This window comes from Echinops telfairi, unplaced genomic scaffold (assembly GCF_000313985.2).
Source record: "Echinops telfairi isolate 266 unplaced genomic scaffold, ASM31398v2 ScPeMD7_3;HRSCAF=10, whole genome shotgun sequence".
Taxonomy (NCBI): Eukaryota; Metazoa; Chordata; class Mammalia; order Afrosoricida; family Tenrecidae; genus Echinops; species Echinops telfairi.
The window spans coordinates 61,467,335-61,485,332 of record NW_022103899.1 but is presented as its reverse complement, the minus strand read 5'-3'; the positions used below and the strand labels follow the sequence as shown (position 1 = coordinate 61,485,332).

At 54.2% G+C, this 17,998-nt stretch overlaps 1 protein-coding gene across 1 annotated transcript in view; it reads left to right on the top strand.

The window, feature by feature from the left end:
* IQCA1 (IQ motif containing with AAA domain 1) overlaps positions 1 to 17,998 on the top strand; it is a 121,434-nt gene that overhangs the window by 21,846 nt on the left and 81,590 nt on the right. The window contains exon 6 of the mRNA XM_045294386.1: positions 11,220 to 11,425. Within this exon, the coding sequence (XP_045150321.1) occupies positions 11,220 to 11,425 (206 nt within the window). The remainder of the gene's footprint in view (positions 1 to 11,219; positions 11,426 to 17,998) is intronic.

The window sequence follows — 17,998 nt, the reverse complement described above, 5'->3', positions numbered from 1 at the left end:
GGGGGGGGGGGCACAGAGGAGAGCAGCGCGTGCCCAGCCCCAGATTCGCTGTGGGACATCTGGACAGCCTCAAGCCTGGGACAGTCAGACTGCTCAGCACTACGGGACCCTGGCACCGTGGGCCTACGCTGTCCACGTTCCTCTGTGAAGCTGAAGGGAGAGCCTGAGCATTTGCTCCACAGGAGATGCGCTGCGGTTAGTGGGTGCATCCAGTTGTTTCTGTGTGGCTTTTGGACCCACTGCTCCGCTCAGAAACCAGACTCACAACCTCGCCTCGATTCTAAGTCATCGAGAGCCTATGCAACAGGGTGCAAAGGCCCTGTGGATTCCTGAGACTGCATCTCTTTACAAGGGTAGAAAGCCTCCTCTTTCTCCCACGGAGAAGCTGGTGGTTTCAAACCGTTAACCTCTCCGTTAGCGGCCCAGAGTATGACCACGACACCATCAGGGCTCCTACCATTCCTTTACCTCACACATAATGATTGGCTGGGCCACAGTCTTGCAAGGGATGGGTCTGTTTACTAGGCAAAAAGTGGCTTGAAAATTCACCCAATAGTATTGCGCGCCCCTGTGGCCCAGCAAAGGGACTGGTTGGTCGGCCAGCCATCCTGCCAGTCTCCCAGAGATCCACGGGCCCTCAGTGCCACCAAGAGCCAAGTCATCGACTCACGAAGCCTGAGATCAGGCACACACACCGTGTTAAGCTGCTGTTGTCACCGTGCAAGAGAGAGAGCGCCGTGGGGGCCTGTGTGCCGTAGTCTTGTTGTTGTCGCTGTTAAAAACGCAACCCAACTCGCTGCCATGGAGTCAGTGCTGACCCACAGTGACCCCTAGTGGGTTTCCAAGATTGTAACTGCTGGCGGGAGTAGAAAGCCCAATCTTTCTCCCAAGGAGCTGCTGGTGGTTTTGAACCGCCAACCCTGCGGCTCGCAGCCCAGAGGCAACCTCAAGTCGGCTCTGACTCAGAGTGAGCATATGCACAGCAGAAGGGAATGCTCCCCCGGCCCCGCACCGTCCTCGCAGCGGCTGCTCTGTTTGAGCCCCTTGTTGTAGCCACTGAGTCAGTCATCTCCTCGAGGAACTCCCTCTTTGTGATGGCCCGCTCCCTTGACCCAGCAGGAATGCCCTCCTGACCACATGCCCAAAGCACGTGAGAGATGCCTCGCCATCCTCGCCTCTGGGGAGCATTCCGGCTGAAGTGCTCATTCTTCTGGAAGTCCAGAATATAGCCATTATTCTGTACCGGCACCCTACTGAACATGCATTTATCCTTCCGTGGGCTTCCTGCCCCATTGGCCAGCTTCTGCATACATCTAAGGGGACTGCGGATGCCACGTTACCTTCATGAGGATCAGGCTCTGCTTGTTACGTTCACAATGGAGGATTAGGTGTACGTGAAAGAGTGTTCAGGGGTGTGTGGGTATGTGTGGGTGTGATGCTAAAGAGGCAGGGTCAGAGTGGCCCTTACTTCCATGACCACCCTGACCCAGGTAGTCTGATATGAGAGGAGTTCCCCTTGGACGCGGCCCTCCTTCATCGCCTTTTCTCTTACAAGAGCTAACGGGAGAGGGAGAGCGTGGGGAACAGAGAGCAGAAGGACCTCAGAACCACTAAGAAAGAAGAGCTAGGAGCGTAGCTTGTCCCTTGGATCCAGGGGTCCTGCGCTGAGAACCTCTTAGACCCAGGGGAAGATGGATGCCAAGACCCGTGGAGGTCTCCAAGGGATGCCAGGCCCACAGAGCTGAAAGGACGCAAGGTGCTTCTCTCAGAACCAACACGGGAGAGCCTTCCTCCAGCACTGTGAACTCAGGTGTCTTGTCTCAGACACTGTCGGAGGGTCCATGTTCCCACAGCATCTCTGTTACTGCAGGGACAGAGAACTGAGACACGAGGCTGCAACCAAGGTGCTGGCCGGGGCCGAGGTCTCAGCTGAGTCTTGACTGGGGAAGCAGATTTAGCACCCTTATTTGTTAGGGTGCACATCGATTGCTGGAGTGTCTGGAATGTCTACCTTCAGTTGTCTAGCGTTCATTAGTATGGCCTTATAAGATCCTTATTGATAATAAAATAAAAATGATCCTATTTTATTTTTCTCTGGTGGCTGGCATGAGAATGGCATCATCAACAAATCACTCTGTCTGTAGCACAGGTTATTGCCAATGAGAGGTACCAAGATACAAAATAACAAATGGACGATAGTACAAGCCGTTCACGGTAACTGGAGTGAGTCATCAGTTTGGGACTACCTGCAATTTTTTAAAAACATTCACACTTTATTTTATTTGCTTTAAAAAAATTTTTAAGCTAATGTCAATAGAATATACCCATTTCTCCTCCAAAGATGGTTTGGCGAGTATGGGCCGGCAGATCTGCAATGACACGGCCGCGCTCCTCTCTCCAGCCAACGCTCAGAGCCACGTGGGCACACGAGACCGTAGAAGCAGCAGTTTCCCTCCAGCTCCTACTTTAAAAGTTAAATGAGCAGCCAGAGATCCAATCTGGGCCACCTTCGTATCACATGAGCTTTCACATGCCATCACCTTTCCATTTAACCGAGCTCAGCCTGCGTTGCATGAGCATGTTCTCCATCGGACACACCAGAATCACAGGGCCGGGTCACCTGCTGTGGGCTTTGTCCCCTGTCAAGTTCTCAGTGACCACCGACAACCAGCCAACAGGCCGCCCTCAAGCTCATTCCGACTCACGGGGCCGCTGCCCGCCTTGCTCACGAGACGGAGAAGACCAGAAAGGTGTCACTGAGAAATGCACCCAAACCGGCTGGGCGCTGCCTCGATCCCATCCATCGTCTCTTCCCAGCCCGGCCCGCCGGGTGGGTCCCTGGGTAGATTTCGTCTGCTCGGCGCGAACGGCCGGCCTGGGTGTTCCTTCTGCTTCAGTCCTCAAGCTACAGAGTACGAGAAGGAGCCGCTTGTCTGTTTCCTATTAAATAGGACTTTCTTCTGTTTCCTCACCCATCCGCCCCCAACCCCCACCCTACCAGTGTGTCTTCTCTGGGCTCTCCATGTTCGGCTGACACTGCACACCACTGAAAAATCGATGGATGTCATTTCTTAAAGAAGGTCTCTCCTGAGAGCTGGCTGACAGCCGTGAAACTCGATTTCCTTCCATCCAGCAATGGTTCCAATTGCCTGTGTCTCTCCCACCCTGTCACTGCTTAAGACACTGCCCGGTTGTTTCGGAATTCCATGCTTCCATTATTGCACTGTGCCACACTAGGCTAACATAGAAGCCCTCCACGTCCCCGATCAACAGGAGAGCCGATCTTTATGAGGTGCCCGGCCGGTCCCTGAGTCGAGCTCCCCAGTCCCTGAAACCAGAGCCCAGACGGAGCCATTGTTCTGCCTTCTGTTCCTGGCCGGATGTTTCTGTCCCCATGGTCACAGAAATCATTCTTCAGATACGGCCGTGTTCTACGCTCTCCTCCAAGCCTACAGGGGGGGCGTGTGTACAGCAGTGCCCACCCCCAAGTGGGCTTGTTTCAATGGCGCGAATCCGGGGGTGGGGGTGGGGGACGCGGAGTTAATGAGCACACCACACGCCATTCTGCAGACCCCTCTGGAGCCGTGTGCCCCACGGTAACAGCAATCTTTTATGTCGCCCAGAAGCCATCATGTTTGCATGGCAATAAAGAGCAGGATGCAGGGGCCCTTACCAAGACATGCGGCTTTTCCAGGTATCAGCGGGCTCTCAGAGCACCTCTAGACCCCATTCCCTTACAACTTGCAACACAAATCAGAGCTAGCGAAATTCAAGATCGCGCCTCAGTCACTGTGTGAGACCTCGGGAGAAAGGGGAGGCGGCCCGCTCCTATAAAGGTTCACAGCCTCGGAGACTCCAGGGGGCCAGTCCCCTCAACCCTTTGGGGTGGCTGTTTGTAGGGACGGACTCAGCGACAGTGAGTGAGTGGGTCTGCCCGGGTTTCTCTCTCATTAAGAATCCCCGTGTTAGGGGTGCTGCCACTAACCACCCGTGAAACGGTGGGCATGGAAGAAAGAAGACCAAAGAAGAATCGATACATCTGAATCGTGGTGCCGGAGAAGGATGCTGAAAGCCATGGACAGATGGACAGAAGGGCAAACTGGGAAGCAGTGGGGCCAGAATGCTCCTCAGAGGCAAGGATGGCCAGACGTCTCTCGCGTGCTTTGGCTGTGTGGTCGGGAGAGACCAGTCCCTGGAGAAGGACATCACCTTTGGGAATGTGGAGGGGCAGCGACAAAGAGGAAGGCCCTGGACAAGGGGGACGGACACAGCGGCTGCAGCTGAGGACTGAGGTGCGGGAACCAGGGTGAGGACGGCGCAGGACCAGGTGGTGTGTCCTCCTGCTGTGCACGGGGTCACCAAGAGTCAGAAACGCCTCACTGGCTCCCAACAACTAACCACAACATCAGAGGTTCAAACCCGCCTGCCATTCCTCAGGAGGAAGACGAGGCTGCCTGCTCTAGCGCAGACGCACAGCCCTGGACACTCTATTCGGGGGCCTGCGAGTCGGAATCCAGTCAAGGGCAGTGTTGTTTTTGTTCAGTTTTCTTCTCTGTAATGAGGCCGGCGGAGACCCAGGGCTGCTGCATGATTAGGGCTTCCTCTGGGGGCGGGGGCAGGGGGCACTTGGGCAAGCCCTCTCATGTCGTCACCTCCTGCTTCTCACCATGCTCCTGGGGCTCCCTCTGAAGGTGGGGAGGGCACCTCCAGAGCCAAACTTAGTTGCACTGGCCTCGAGTATTGTTCACCCCATGTGACTCCAAGCAGCCTTCGGTTCCTTTCAAAGAGCACTGATTCGAGCCCAGGTGTGTTGTTAGCCTGTGCTGTCTAGAGAAACCATGTCAGTGGCACTCCTTGATGGATCAGAGAGAGCTTTGATAGCATGAAGTAGTCTTATATCTAGGTGGCATCCCCACCCCGCACAACTCAAGTCCATGAGCCTGTGGCCAGCCTGACCCCTCTGCAGACTCACAGAGCTGCAGGCTGATGACACAGAGAGGTAACGGGGAAGCAGGGGGACCGCAGGCCCGTGGGCACCGAGTCATGGGCCCAAGGTCGGCGGGAACATGGCAGAGCACCGACAGCTCGGAGGAGGCGGTGGCCCACCTAGAGGCAGGCACAGTCCCGGCAAGCAGGAAGGCCAAGAAACAGAGACAGAGGGAGATGCCCAGGGTCCCACCCCGCAAGAGGCACCGTCAGGCTGTGGCCTGGTTGACAGGTTGCATTCCACCCTCTGGCCTCTCTTCCCTCTCAAGTTGACAAACTCATCCAGCTGTCAGGGGAATGAAAGGCCTAGCTTTCAGACAGAACACCTGGAGAGTGGACGCACGCCGGTGTAGGCGGGTTGAAGTGAACCCCTTGTCGTCTGTGTCCCCATTTAACCCATTTGTCATTTACTTTCTGTTGATCATCTTTTTCAGCCGCGGTTTTTCTCTTGTTTCATTGTGTGGTGGTTACAGGGGTTTTAGGTGATGGTTTTGTATGTTTTCTGTATGTGAAATCCAGGGTAGGTATCTCCATAGGGACAGTAACAGGATTAGTAGTTTCTTGGGGTCTTGGTGAGGTGGGGGGCAGGGGACGGGAATGAGGAAGCGATCGTAATGAGTACAAGAAGGAGACGAAAATATTCTAAAATCGATGGCAGTGACGATTGCACACTACGTTTTAATATGCATGACCTATTGAACTGGATGTTGTGTGAATTATGTGTTGATGAAATGGCTTAAATAAAAATAATTATAATAGTCTGTTCTTTAAAAAAAAAAAGCCCATGTTGCTCTGACGGGGATTTCTCTGGTGGTGGGTTTTGTTTGGTTAGATCTGTTTTCTTTGGAAATGCCAAAGAGCTGCCCCGGTATGTGTTCTGGGCCAGGAGAGGCAGCCCCTGCTGGAGCCCTCTGGGTCTGCCGGCCCCAACAGTGCAAGCGCTGCCAGGCAACCATTGGGCTGCTAATCTCAAGGCCAGCGGTTCAAACCCACCAGGCACTCGGAGGGAGAAAGACCAGACTGTGAGGAAGGACAGCCTCAGAGAGCTGAAGGCGACTGTGAGGGAGGATCCTGTGATGACCATGGAATCCCCGTGATGGTTCCGGGATAGGACCACACAGTCCGCCTGGGTTGCTCAGCAATGTGGAGGGCAGTGACCAGCGCCTGGGGTGGCCAGCTGGGAACCATGCTCTTGAAGTCACCAGGCCTCTGAGGCCTTGGCCCCCTAGCCCCCACGGGACTGTAAGAGGACCTGGGCGGAGATTGAACTATAAGCTCAGAAAGCCGGCATCTACTCTGTGTCTATAGTGCCACCCTGACGGTGGGAGGCCAGGAGAGCGTCTGAGAACCAGACAACCACACAAACACAAGGTGTTTCTGAGGGTGGGCTGCAGCCCCCGGCCAATTGTCACACCTCCCAGACTCAGCTGGCCGTTCCGATGCCCAGTGGGAGCTTGGAACGCTTCTGTTGGAAGCAGCCTCTTCACTGGTGTGGCGGTCACATTCAGGTCAAGTCCCAGTAGCACTGTGTGGCCAACCCCGTGACGGGGTCTTCCGCGACGCAGCCAAGTGTGTGTCAAGAATAGTTTGGGGTGAAGCACAAACCAAAACTCTCACCAAGTCGATCCCAACGCACAGCGACCCGTGGTGCCGAGCGGAACGGCCCTGTGGGTTTCCGAGACCCTCACTCTGTTCAGGAGTAGAGAGTGTCATCTTTCTGCCGGCTTCACACCGCTGACCTTGTGCTTAGCAGCCCAACTCGAAACCACTCCGCCACCGGGGCGCCTCGTGGCACCTTAGCGCACCGTCAGAGCCGGTGGAGGGTTTATTTCATCATACACTGCGTATGTCCTTTTTGTCGTAAAAATGTTACCGACAGCGTTTTCCAACTCGATCATTTTTCCATTGATCGTGGTCTGTAACCATCACCAATATCGGTTGCCAAATTCTACATATCCGTAAACAATCATGCTAAGCTACCTAAATGGTGACCCCTGTCTCCTCCCAGCACTCCTGCCCCCGGTCACTGCTGTGAAACCCTCCCTCGCCTCCAAAAACACAAACACAAACCCACTGCCACCGGGGCGATGCCAACTCTTAGAGATCTGACAGGACAGGGTAGAACGGCCCTGTGGGTTTCTGAGACTGTCACTCTACGGGCGCAGACAGCCTCATCTTTCTCCCACAGAGCAGCGGGCAGGTTTGAACTGCTGACCGTGTGCTTGGGTGAGCAGTACAGTGTTTGGCCCACTCAGCCACCAGGGCTCTGTGGAGTTGCTAATCCAACGCAATTGCAATCGCAGCACCCCAAAAGAAAGATTTGCCCCAGCTTGGAGCTGAGCAGGGAGCCCTGGCCCTGGTGGAGCAGCGGGTTGCTTGGTACCTTGCTAACCACAAGGTGTGCAGTTCAAAACCACCAGCTGCTCTGCAGGAGGAAGACGGGGTTTTCCACCCCCGTAAGGACAGTCCCGGGAGCGGTTCTACTCTGTCCTACAGGGTCTCTGCGAGTGGGCAAGGACTCGGTGGCAGTGGGTTTGCCTTGGGGTGGGGTGGTGCGGTGTGGTGGGGCTTGGCTTGGTGTGCTTTGGTGTGGATGCTGAGCTGAGTGCTAAATAAAAGCAGACGCTTGCTAGCTTGCAGCTCAGTTCCTTCTTCCTGGGCCCTCCTTTCTCCTTCCGGCCTCATCTGTTTAACCTCAGACATCTCAGGAGAGATGTGGTGTTCTGAAATGCAAGCCTGGGGCAAAATGGGTGATTTCCATAAACGGAGACACCTGCCCGACCTGCCCACACCAGAGCCTCCGGAAATGGGGCAGCAGGAGACGGCCTGACCCCCAGCAGGCGAGAGGTCTGTGCTGAATGATAGGGGCACGTACCTGGGGCTGCCGTCCAGGGAGCTGGCAAGGTGGCCGCCTCTGCCATGGCGGGCCGGGCCGGCGGGCCAGGGCAAGCCCCGCAGGGCCATCTGAAGGTCACAGACAATGGTTCCTGCTCCCTCTGCACCTTCCCTGCAGTGACAGTAAAGCCAGCGCTGTGGAGGCGCCCCGAGGCCACGGGCCCTGCGTGAGCTTGCAGTGTCCCATCACTTCTCGGCACGTATATTTGAGGCTGACAAACGGAACTGATGGGCATAAGGACAAACGCCTGTCCGCTGCCTGCTAATTCGGACGGGGGCATTTTAAAGACCGTGCCCATCAAGCATTAGCTAAGCATTTCCGGCTAATGGACCACGCAGTCCTGGTTTGGCCCCACCCCCACCCCTCCTCATGCAAACTCCAGGAGCATCACGCGCCACCCCGTTCTCACGGCAACATCAATTATGAATATGTATCTTTTCGCTGACGAGGGCCTTGCACTAAATGTGGGTTTCGTTATCCGGTTCCGGGTCATTAGCGGCGGAAGGCTTGTACATATAATGGCCTACTCACGTGGGAAGCCTTCATTAAGATGCATTACTCCACAGCTGATGAACTCCAGTCTGGCGTGTGCGGCTCTGTCCCCTGCCTCCCTTTAATACCCGCCATTTATTTTTAAATGAGCTGCCAGGGCATGGGTCGAATCTGCACATTTGAATTCCACGTGACCAGGCAAACGTGGCGAGAGAGGAGAAAGACGTCTTAGCCCCAAGGAAGAACAGATCATGAGCACGGCCCCCCAGAGACCACCAGCCCCCAAACGCGGGGCATCTCGGGAGAGGGGCTGCCGGTGGCCCCCTCGCAAGTTTGTGTCAGAGAAGGGGGGGGCACAGGAAAGCACCTGCACCCACAGCATGGCTGATGGTGGTGGGGGGGGGACTCGGGGTGAGAGTCATGAAACCTTACCGTGGCCACCTCCTCCACCTGGGGGACGCAGGCGGGCGTGGGGTGTAGAGCGGGAATCGTGACTCTGAGTGGTCTGAATGACCTCCAGCCACGGCACTCCACAACTGGGGGAGAAGTGCTCAGCTTTAGACTGGGCTTCATGGGCAAGCCCTGGTCAACCTGCAGACCCTGAAGGAGGGTTCCTTCTCACACGGAGATAGAACGACATAGAAGATGCCGGCAGCACCCTGGAGAAGCCCTTCTTGGAGAGCTTTGTCAGTAGACTCAAGAACTCACTGCCATTGCATGTATTCCGATGGCGAGAGGCCCTGGAAGGCGGAGTGGAACTGTCCCTGTGGGTTTCTGTGACCGGAGCTCTCTACCGGAGCAGACAGCCTCATCTTCCTCCCACAGAGTGTCCCCTGGGTTTGAACATCTGACTTTGCGGTTGGCAACCCCACGTGTAGCCCACAGGGCTCCCAGTCTGTAGAGGACCTGATGGGACCAGCCTTGGGTCAGGCTTCTTGCCTCCACACTGTCTTCCGGGATAGTCTCTCTTCTCCTGCTCACCAAGGGGGACTCGGGAAAGCCCCAATTCTGAACTTGGAATGATTGAGTGGCTGTGAATGTGTGAGGGTTCCTGGGGGCACAGAGGTCATAGCGCTCCCCTGCTAACCGAAAGCCCATCCCCTCAAACCCACCAGCGCATCTGCTCCTCCGGGGAAAGATAAGACAGCCTTGCAAAAATGCGTTGGTGAGAACGAGGGGGGTCAGAGCAGAGGCCCAAAGCCCATCTGCGGACAATGGAGCATCCCTGCACAGAGGGGCAGGGAAGGGATGAGTCCACCAGGGTGCAGTAGAGCCCGGATGGATCAAGCAATAGACCTCTGGTTCCTTCAGCCCCACCCCCACCCCCCATTATCGTGACCCCAGTGCTGCTTCCTACTCTGGACTGGACCGAAACACGTCCATAGGTATAGACAAGAGATAAAGCTCACTGGACACACGGCACCCAGGAACAGGAATGGGAGCAGTGACAGGAAAAGGGGGGGGAAGGAAGGGGGAACCGATTACCATGATGGGCACAGAACCACACACACCCTTCCAGGGGAAGAACAGCAGAAGCCGTAGGGGAAGGGAGACAGCAGTCAGTGTGAGATAGGAAGATAACAGCAATCTACAATCTATCAAGGGGCCTCGAGGGTGGGGTGGGGGGAGAGGGAAGAAAAGAGGAGCTGATCCCAAGGGCTCACTAGAAAGTAAATGTCTAGAAAAGAACGATGTCAACTTGTGTACAAAAATGTCTGACACCATTGATGTATGGATTGTAACAGGAGTTGTAAGAGCCCCCAATAAACTGATCTTTAAAAGAAAAAGAGTCTAGCCTTGGAAACCCTATGGGGGGTTTCTGTGCTGTCCTATAGGGCTGCTTTGAGCCGGCGATGGGGATTGAAGATGCGTCTTTCTAACTAACGGCCCACATCATGACGGGGAATCATTTCTTCACATGCCTCTGCCGCATCGAATCCTTTGCTCTGTGTGGCGTTGTTGGGTCCGACCCCGAGTGACTAGGTGCACAACAGAAAGAAACGCCACCCGGCCCGGCACCAAACATCCTTCTGTTTGAGCCCATGGTTGCAACCCCTGTGTCCATCCATCTTGTCCAGGCTCAGTCCTCTTTGTCCCTGCCCCTCTACTTTACCAAACACGTCCTTCTCCAGGGACTGGTCTCCCCAGACCACGTGTCCAAAGCACGTGAGAGGATGTCTCACCATCCTTGCCTCTCAGGAGCGTTCTGACTATCCTTCTTCCAGGGCACATGTGTTTACTCTGCGTGTATTTCTTATGAATCATTAGTTTAAAACAAAAACAAAACAAACACAGGAAACCTGCAGTTAAGGAGACAATTCCAACTCCCTGGCAACTGCCCTGTCTCCACTGGGTTTTCTCAGCTGGAGTCTTGACAGGAGCAGATCACAGGCCACTTGGTTTGCTCTCAACCGCTAACCAGAAGCTTGGTGGGTGTCAGACTGCTAACTGCAAGGTTGGTGGTTCAAACCCCCCAGCCGCTCCTTGAGAGAAAGATGAGACCAGTTTGCTCCTGGACAGTTGTACGGCCTTGAAATTCCGAATAAGGTCGCTGTGGATCGGAATGGACTTGTGGGCTTGGGGTTGAGAAGGTCATGCGTTCGAAACCACCAACTGCTCCCCAGGAGAAAGATGAGGCTTTTCTACTGCCATCAATCCATTGAAGTCTCAGAAACTGACGGGCCGTTCTGAGCGGTCCTGTGGGGCTACTGAGCATGGGAATGAACTGGCTGGTGATGGGTTTAAGAGTTTGGGGAGGGCTCGGGGTCTTGTGGGAGCCACTGGTAACCCCGGTACACGTACAGTTCCCTCCACAGCCCTCAGGCGTCTGCGCTTGTGTCCGCAGAGCCCCCCGCCGCAGTTTCACCAGGTCAGCGCCACCCTGATGCAGGCCCAGAAGGTGCAGTCCTGGCGCAACGATGTGCAGCTGAAGCATGAGGAGGACTACAGGGAGGCCCTGGTCACCATCAAGGACAACCTGAAGCTGGTGGAGGGCCCCGACATCAAGGACAGCCTGCAGGACCAGATCCGTCACTGGTTCATCGAGTGCAGGTGAGCAAGCCACTCTGGGCTCCACGTGACCAGCCCAGGCCAGTGGGGAGGGGGGCCTTCTGGGCTTCCTGTCAGCAAAGTGAGGGTCCAGGACATGAGTCTTGTTGAAGCGTGGCCCATGATGCTTCTATGAGGAGCCCCGGGCGTGGACAGGGGTGGACAGAGGCGAGCAGTCTTCACCGGCTGTTGAGCTACCAGCAGGGCGGGATGTTCCTCACATAAGATAAGCACGGGCATCCCTGTGCTTGCTGACCAATATGCAGAGGACAACACAACATGGACTCCACGGGAGGTTGCGCAATACAGATGCGTAGGGAAGCACAAGTGAGCCTGTGCTGACGCTGCTGACTGAGTACTCTGCACTTGCCACAAACAAAACAAACTTCGCCCCTGTGGGTTTCTGAGACTGTAACTCTTTATGGGAGTAGAAAGCCTTGTCTGTCTCCCTCGGAGCAGCTGGTGGTTTTGAACCGCTGAGCTTGCTGTTAGCAGCTCAAAGTGAAATCACCAGGGCTCCTCTGCCAATCCTTGCCAGGGCTTGTAAATTGGCCAAGAGACTTGGGCTCAGGGGGTGGGGGCTGGGGGCGCTGGCGGCTAAGAGACAGATGCCAGCCAGACCTGGAAGCTGAACCACTGATGAGTAAAACTCATGGGAGATTGTGCTCTGCAGGTCAGTAAGTAAGCACAAGTCAGCCTGCGCTTACCTTGCTAAGAAGATACTCTGGGCCTGCCTTTGATCCTTGGAGGGAGGGTCCGGGGACCTGGATGGTGTCTCCCCCTGTCAAGCTTCTCACCTCCCTTCCCTGCCCCTTGGCCTCTGCATCCCTGCCTCCCCATGAATGGTTTCCTCTACTCGACCCCCCCCCCCACCAGGGGCACTGTACAACACCAACACCACAAACTGTCTGAGTGGAAACCCCTGCCCCCCCAAGACATCTGTGCGACCCGGGGCCAGCCACCTTCCGGGGGGGCCAGCATCTGTGCCTGTAATACAAGGGCCTCCTCTGGCTGGCTGTCCATCAACCCGGAGGGTTTAGGCCACGTGTGGGGCCACAGTAACTCACACTTTATTCACACCAGCCACTCACTCGTGTTTTTGTATTGTTAGCTGCCATCAAGTCTATTTCTGGCACACAGCGCCCCTTAAGGGCAGAGTAGGGTGTCCCCGCGGGGTTCCCTAGCCTGACCTCCTAGGGGGAACAGGTGCTCAGGTCTTCCCAGAAGCCATTGCATGGCTGCTTCGAACCACTGACCTTGTGGTTAGTAGCTGAGCAATGAACTGTCGTGTCAACAGGATTCCGCTTCGTGGAATCCCCTTCTGAATAAACTAAACCGGGTGCTACCCAGCTCGGGAATCCCACGTCTAAGCGGTGCTCGCACAAGCCAGCAGGACGGACGTTTTCCTGTTCTTCTCCAGTGGCCTGACTGCATGCGTCCAGGGGAAATAGATGTGGGGTCACTGTGTGCACCCCAGGTGGTGCTGGGTGTCCTGGACACATCCCACATCCCAGGGCTAGTGACAAGGCCTGGGCACTCGCTCCTGCGTTGTTGAAAGTCCGGGTACCACACACTCCCCTCCCTGCGCCCACAGTCTCAGCGACCGGATGGCGTTCAGCAACGCATTTTCTGCCAACGAAAGGGCTCTGTTGGTTGTCCATGTCTGAAAGGACCTCGTCCGCCGCTGAAGACTTCCAAGTCTGCCTCAGTTTGACTTTTTCTCCTTTTTCAGCCACTCAGACTGAGGTTTCTACCCAAGAAGTCAGGAACCTAGAGGGCAGGGGGCCCTCACTCTTGGGGGTTTGGTGGTGGTGGTGTTTTTAGAAGCATATTCCATGGCGTTGGACAGCCCATCTCAGCAAATGGATCAGTAATAAGATCCCATGAAACCCTCCAGCAATGTGGTTCTCTTCGCCCTTTCTCCCTCCCCCCTTCCCTCCCTCTATAATGTCCTATCCCTGCCCCCTCCCTGCCCCTGCCCACCCTCACCTCCTCATGGTCTTCAAAGGCTTCTCTTTTGGGGTTAAAACCACTTTTCCATTCCTTTGGTTTTCTGTATAATAATGGCATGATTAAGTATGTGGTCCTGGACTTTTACGGAAAGCCAACCAAATCCACACCCTTTGCCATTGAGTCAGATCCTAAATGGCAGCAGAGTTGCCTGAGAACCAGAGCCCGAGCCTCAGCAGGCAAGTCAATTCCGACTCAGTTCACCCCCCACCCCTCACCCCAGAGGACATAGTAGAACTGTCCCACTGGGTTTCCGAGGCTCTAAATCCTTCTGGGAGAAGACAGCCTCATCTTTCTTCCACGGAGCGGCCTGTGGGTTTGAACCACCCACCTTTCAATTAACAACTGAGTCCTTGACCACCACATACCACCAAGGGCCACTACTCATATTTGGAATTTTGAAAACCAGATATATTCAGTGACAGAAACCATGTTGAAAGCATTCTGTGCTGTAACAATCCCCACGTAAATTAAGAACACACACAGACACACAGAGACGCACAGACGTGTGGGCTGTGGACTGTATGTTTGTATGTACCTGGAAAACTTCTGGAAGAGTGCGCAGTTAACTGTTGGGATGGCGGCCTCTGGAAACTAGAGGAGGGGCATTTTAGAGTTTTACGTTTTTCTCTACTGTTGGATACCTTGTATTCCACACCCCATCCCGTCCCCGCTAATGGGGAGTCCCGGTTGCACGGTGGTAACATGTTGGGCTAGTAGCCGCAAGGTTGGCAGTTCAAAATCACCAGCCCCTCCATGGGAGAAAGAGGAGTCTGTCTGCCCCCATACACAGTCACCGTCTGAGGAGCCCACAGGGCCAAGCCTCCTCTGCCCGGCGGGGTCACTGTGATTTGAAATGGGCTCAGTGACTGGGAGTTGAGTATTGGTTTCATAATAAAAGACCTAGTGACAACACATGGGGGCAGGGGAAGGAGGAAGAAAAGCAACCAATTTGGGATAATTCAAAATAAACAGTTTTAATCAAATTTTTTAACATCCCTAATTTGAGGAGAGTAGAATGATGCCGCCTTCACAGAGGTTTGGGAAATTGTCCTAGAGGACCAGGGGGGGACAGTCGTGCAGCCAGCCTCCCCACCTGAGGTCCAGGGAGGCCGTGGGAGACTGGAACCTGCCCGGTGGGTCACCCCAGGAGCTGTCCCTTTAATCAACCCGTAGTTGATGGGCTTCCTTTGAAGATTCCAGCCCAGGGGAGCCTCCCTCCTAGTCCCCCTGACCTGGCAGGTTGGGGGTTGCCCCAGAGTAGCCCTCTGGGGCATTCATAAAGGCCTGAGAGCCCTCTTTTGAAGTTAGTATCCCAGGCTGATTTACTTGCATCATTAGATTACATTTATCTGATTAATTTTGAAGGGGGGTGGGGGGAACCCTTTTTTCTTCTGGCTTTTTCCTGAAAACAAAGACAAATGAAAAGAAAATATTATCTTTTAAAACATGAAATGTGATCCGTTGGGTTTAACCCCAAACGGCCAGGGGACAAATGAGACATTACTATTCCTACACCCGAGAAGTCAAACCCCTTCCCGTAGCATAGAAGCATGGCCCCTGTGATTCCCAGGGCTGCCGCCTCTTGTTTTGCTGTTGGGTTAGACTCTATCCCAAATCAGGGCCGGTGTACGGAGCCGGCCATAGGCTCGACCGTCACCGGTCCAGACACATTTTGCTTCATCTCATTGATTGCAGCCCCTCAACAGACCAATCACGGATCTCCACCCCCACCACCCCCACACTCCCTGTTGTCTCCCATCTCTGTGTTTCCTCCTCTCCTAACCCTGCTGACCTTTGCCGGTGGATAAGTGCTGCCCTTTGGATCTCAGAGGGTTGAGGATTTATTCTAAGGCGTCCGCATGTTATTGTTCCCCTTACAGACCTGTTTATTCCTTGGCTGAAATGTCAGACCATTCCAGAACTGAATGGTGACTGAGGGCCATAGTCCTGGGGGCGGGGAGGGGTGGGGATTGTGGGGTGTGGGTCCCCCCAGCCACTCCGGTCTTTTTTGTGATTTTTAGTTCATCCACATTGTCCTCCTACTCTATCTGGGACCTTCTCAGGGGATCCCTTCCAGAGCAATTGGAGAAGAGTCGAGGGTAACTCCCGAGTGCCTGGTCTCAGGGCCCAGGAGCCTGTCTTGCTGTTGTTCAGGTGCCATCCCATTGGTCCAGACCCACAGCAACCCTACGCACAACAGAAGGAAACACAACCTGGTCCTGAGCTGTGATTGGTAGGTTTATTGTGCCAACCTGGCCAGTAGGAACATGGGACATTAATCAGATTGCAGTTTGATTGGAGGGCAAAGAGATAAATGGCTCTGCAAGGCCCACCCCCTCTCTCTTGCTCTCTGGTGATGGGAGCGTGCTGGAGCGTGTGTGCATCATGCAGCTGCTGTAGCTGGTTCTCTGCCTCAACCCATGAGCTCCACTAGCGGTGGGCCAGGCTAACCCACAGATCATGTGGGTTGCATAGATCTCAAAGATCTATCGGGACCTGCTTCACCACATACGTGGCTTGAGCGTGAGGCTGGCGGATCCTGCCGCCTTGCATTGCTTGAGTTCAGCGTTCCCATCTGGGCTTGCTTCACCAAGTTCCCGAGCTACTCACTGTTGCTGACCCACCCTGCTGCCTGCTGCCTGCGGGCAGACTCTGCCTGCCTCGCCCCAGGGAGGACTCGGCTGTCTGCTTCCTTGACCTTGAACCCAGCAACCCACATGAGTTGAAGGACTTCCAGTCTATTAACTGTGCCACGGAAGTGAGTTGAACTGAACCCTCTTTACTGCTGCATGGACTAATTAGCTATTGTATTCCTTCTCCCAATAGAAATATACGTGTCCTGGTTTCGTTTCTCGAAAGAACCCTGCCTGGCATGTGAGCCAGCTGCACATTAATGGCCTATCAGTCCACTGGACTCATTGTTTTTCCCCATGTGTCTTCACTCTCCGTCACCCTTTTCTTCTCTGGACAAGGACAGGCCAATAGTTGCCACTCACACGCTTGTGAGACTCCAGTGGCTACCCCCACAAACAGCACATAAAACATCACCTTGGTGGGCTAGGTTCTGCAAGGTTGTAATCTCTGTGGAAGCAGACTCCCTCCACCTCTCACTCCTGCACAGCAAGTGGTGGATTCAAACTGCCAACCTTTCAGTTAGGTACATCTCGTGCAATCATAGTAGCATGTCAGTGCTAAGAAACTGACAGCGATCCTCCTCGTGGGTACAGTCCAACACCTCTTACCACAAGCATGGGTGTACGTAACCTCCATGACACCCGGAGGACAAAACTATTCATGACCACAGATACCTCCCCTGCTGTTGTGGGGTGCCGTGGGGTCGGTTCCCACCCATAGCCACCGTATGCACAGCAGAACAAACCCTGCCCAGCCCCGCACCATCCTCACAACTGTTCCTCGACTCGAGTCCACTGTGGCAGCCGCGGCGTCAGTCCATCTTGTCCAGGGCTTTCCTCTTCTTTGCTGCCCCTCCACTTTGCTAAGCACAGTTGTCCTTCTCCAGGGACTGGTCTCTCCTGGAAACGTGTCCCAAGTAGGTAAGAAGAGGCCTTGCCAAGGGGCACTCTGGCAGCACTTCCAAGACAGAGTCACGTCGTACCTGTTCTCTGGGTAGCCATGAGCTGTCAACATTCTTCACCGGCACCACAATTCAAGTGCAGTGATTCTTCTTCGGTCTTCCCTACTCCTCGGCCAACTTTCACATGCACATGAGGCGGTTGAAAATGCCAAGCTTGGGCCAAGTGCACCAGAGTAACCCCTCTGCTTTCGAACACACTAAAGAGGTCTTGGGCAGTGGATTCACCCACTGCAATGCATCCTTCGATCTCCTGACTACTGCTGCCGTGAGCGTTGACTGTGGTCCCAGCAAGATGAAGTCCGGGACAACTTCAATCTTATCTCTGTTTATCATGATGTTACCCATTGGTCCAAAGGTGAGGGTTTTGGTCTTCTTTACACTGATTCGTCATCCATCCTAAAGGCTGCATTTCTTAATCTTCATCCGCAAGCGATTCAAGTCCTCCTTTTAGCAAGCAAGGTCGTGTCATCTGCATATCACTAATGAATTGTTAATAGATGAGTTGGTTGATAAATCTTGAGGCCAAATTCTTCTTCACATAATCCAGCTTCTCGGATGATTTGGTCTGCATGCAGGTTGATTAAGTGTGGTGAGAGGATACAAACCTGACGCACGCACGCACGCGCACGCACGCACACCTTCCTGATCTTAGACCATGCAGGATCTCCCTTGGGTCACCCATGTATCTCATACAAGCCCCTTTGTCCCACCATTCTTAGTGCCTGGAAACCACTAGTCTCAACTGCCATTTCTATAATTTATGGAAAGAGAGTCCTGCAGCATGCTAATCGTTTTATACCTTTTAACTTGACATTGGATTTTGCACGACCTTGAATGTTTTCTAGAATGTGTTTCATTTTCTTTCTTTCTTTTTTCTAATCGTTTTCTTAGGGGCGCATACAACTCTTATCACAACCCATACACACATCAATTGTGTAAAGCACATTTGTACATTCATTGCCCTCATC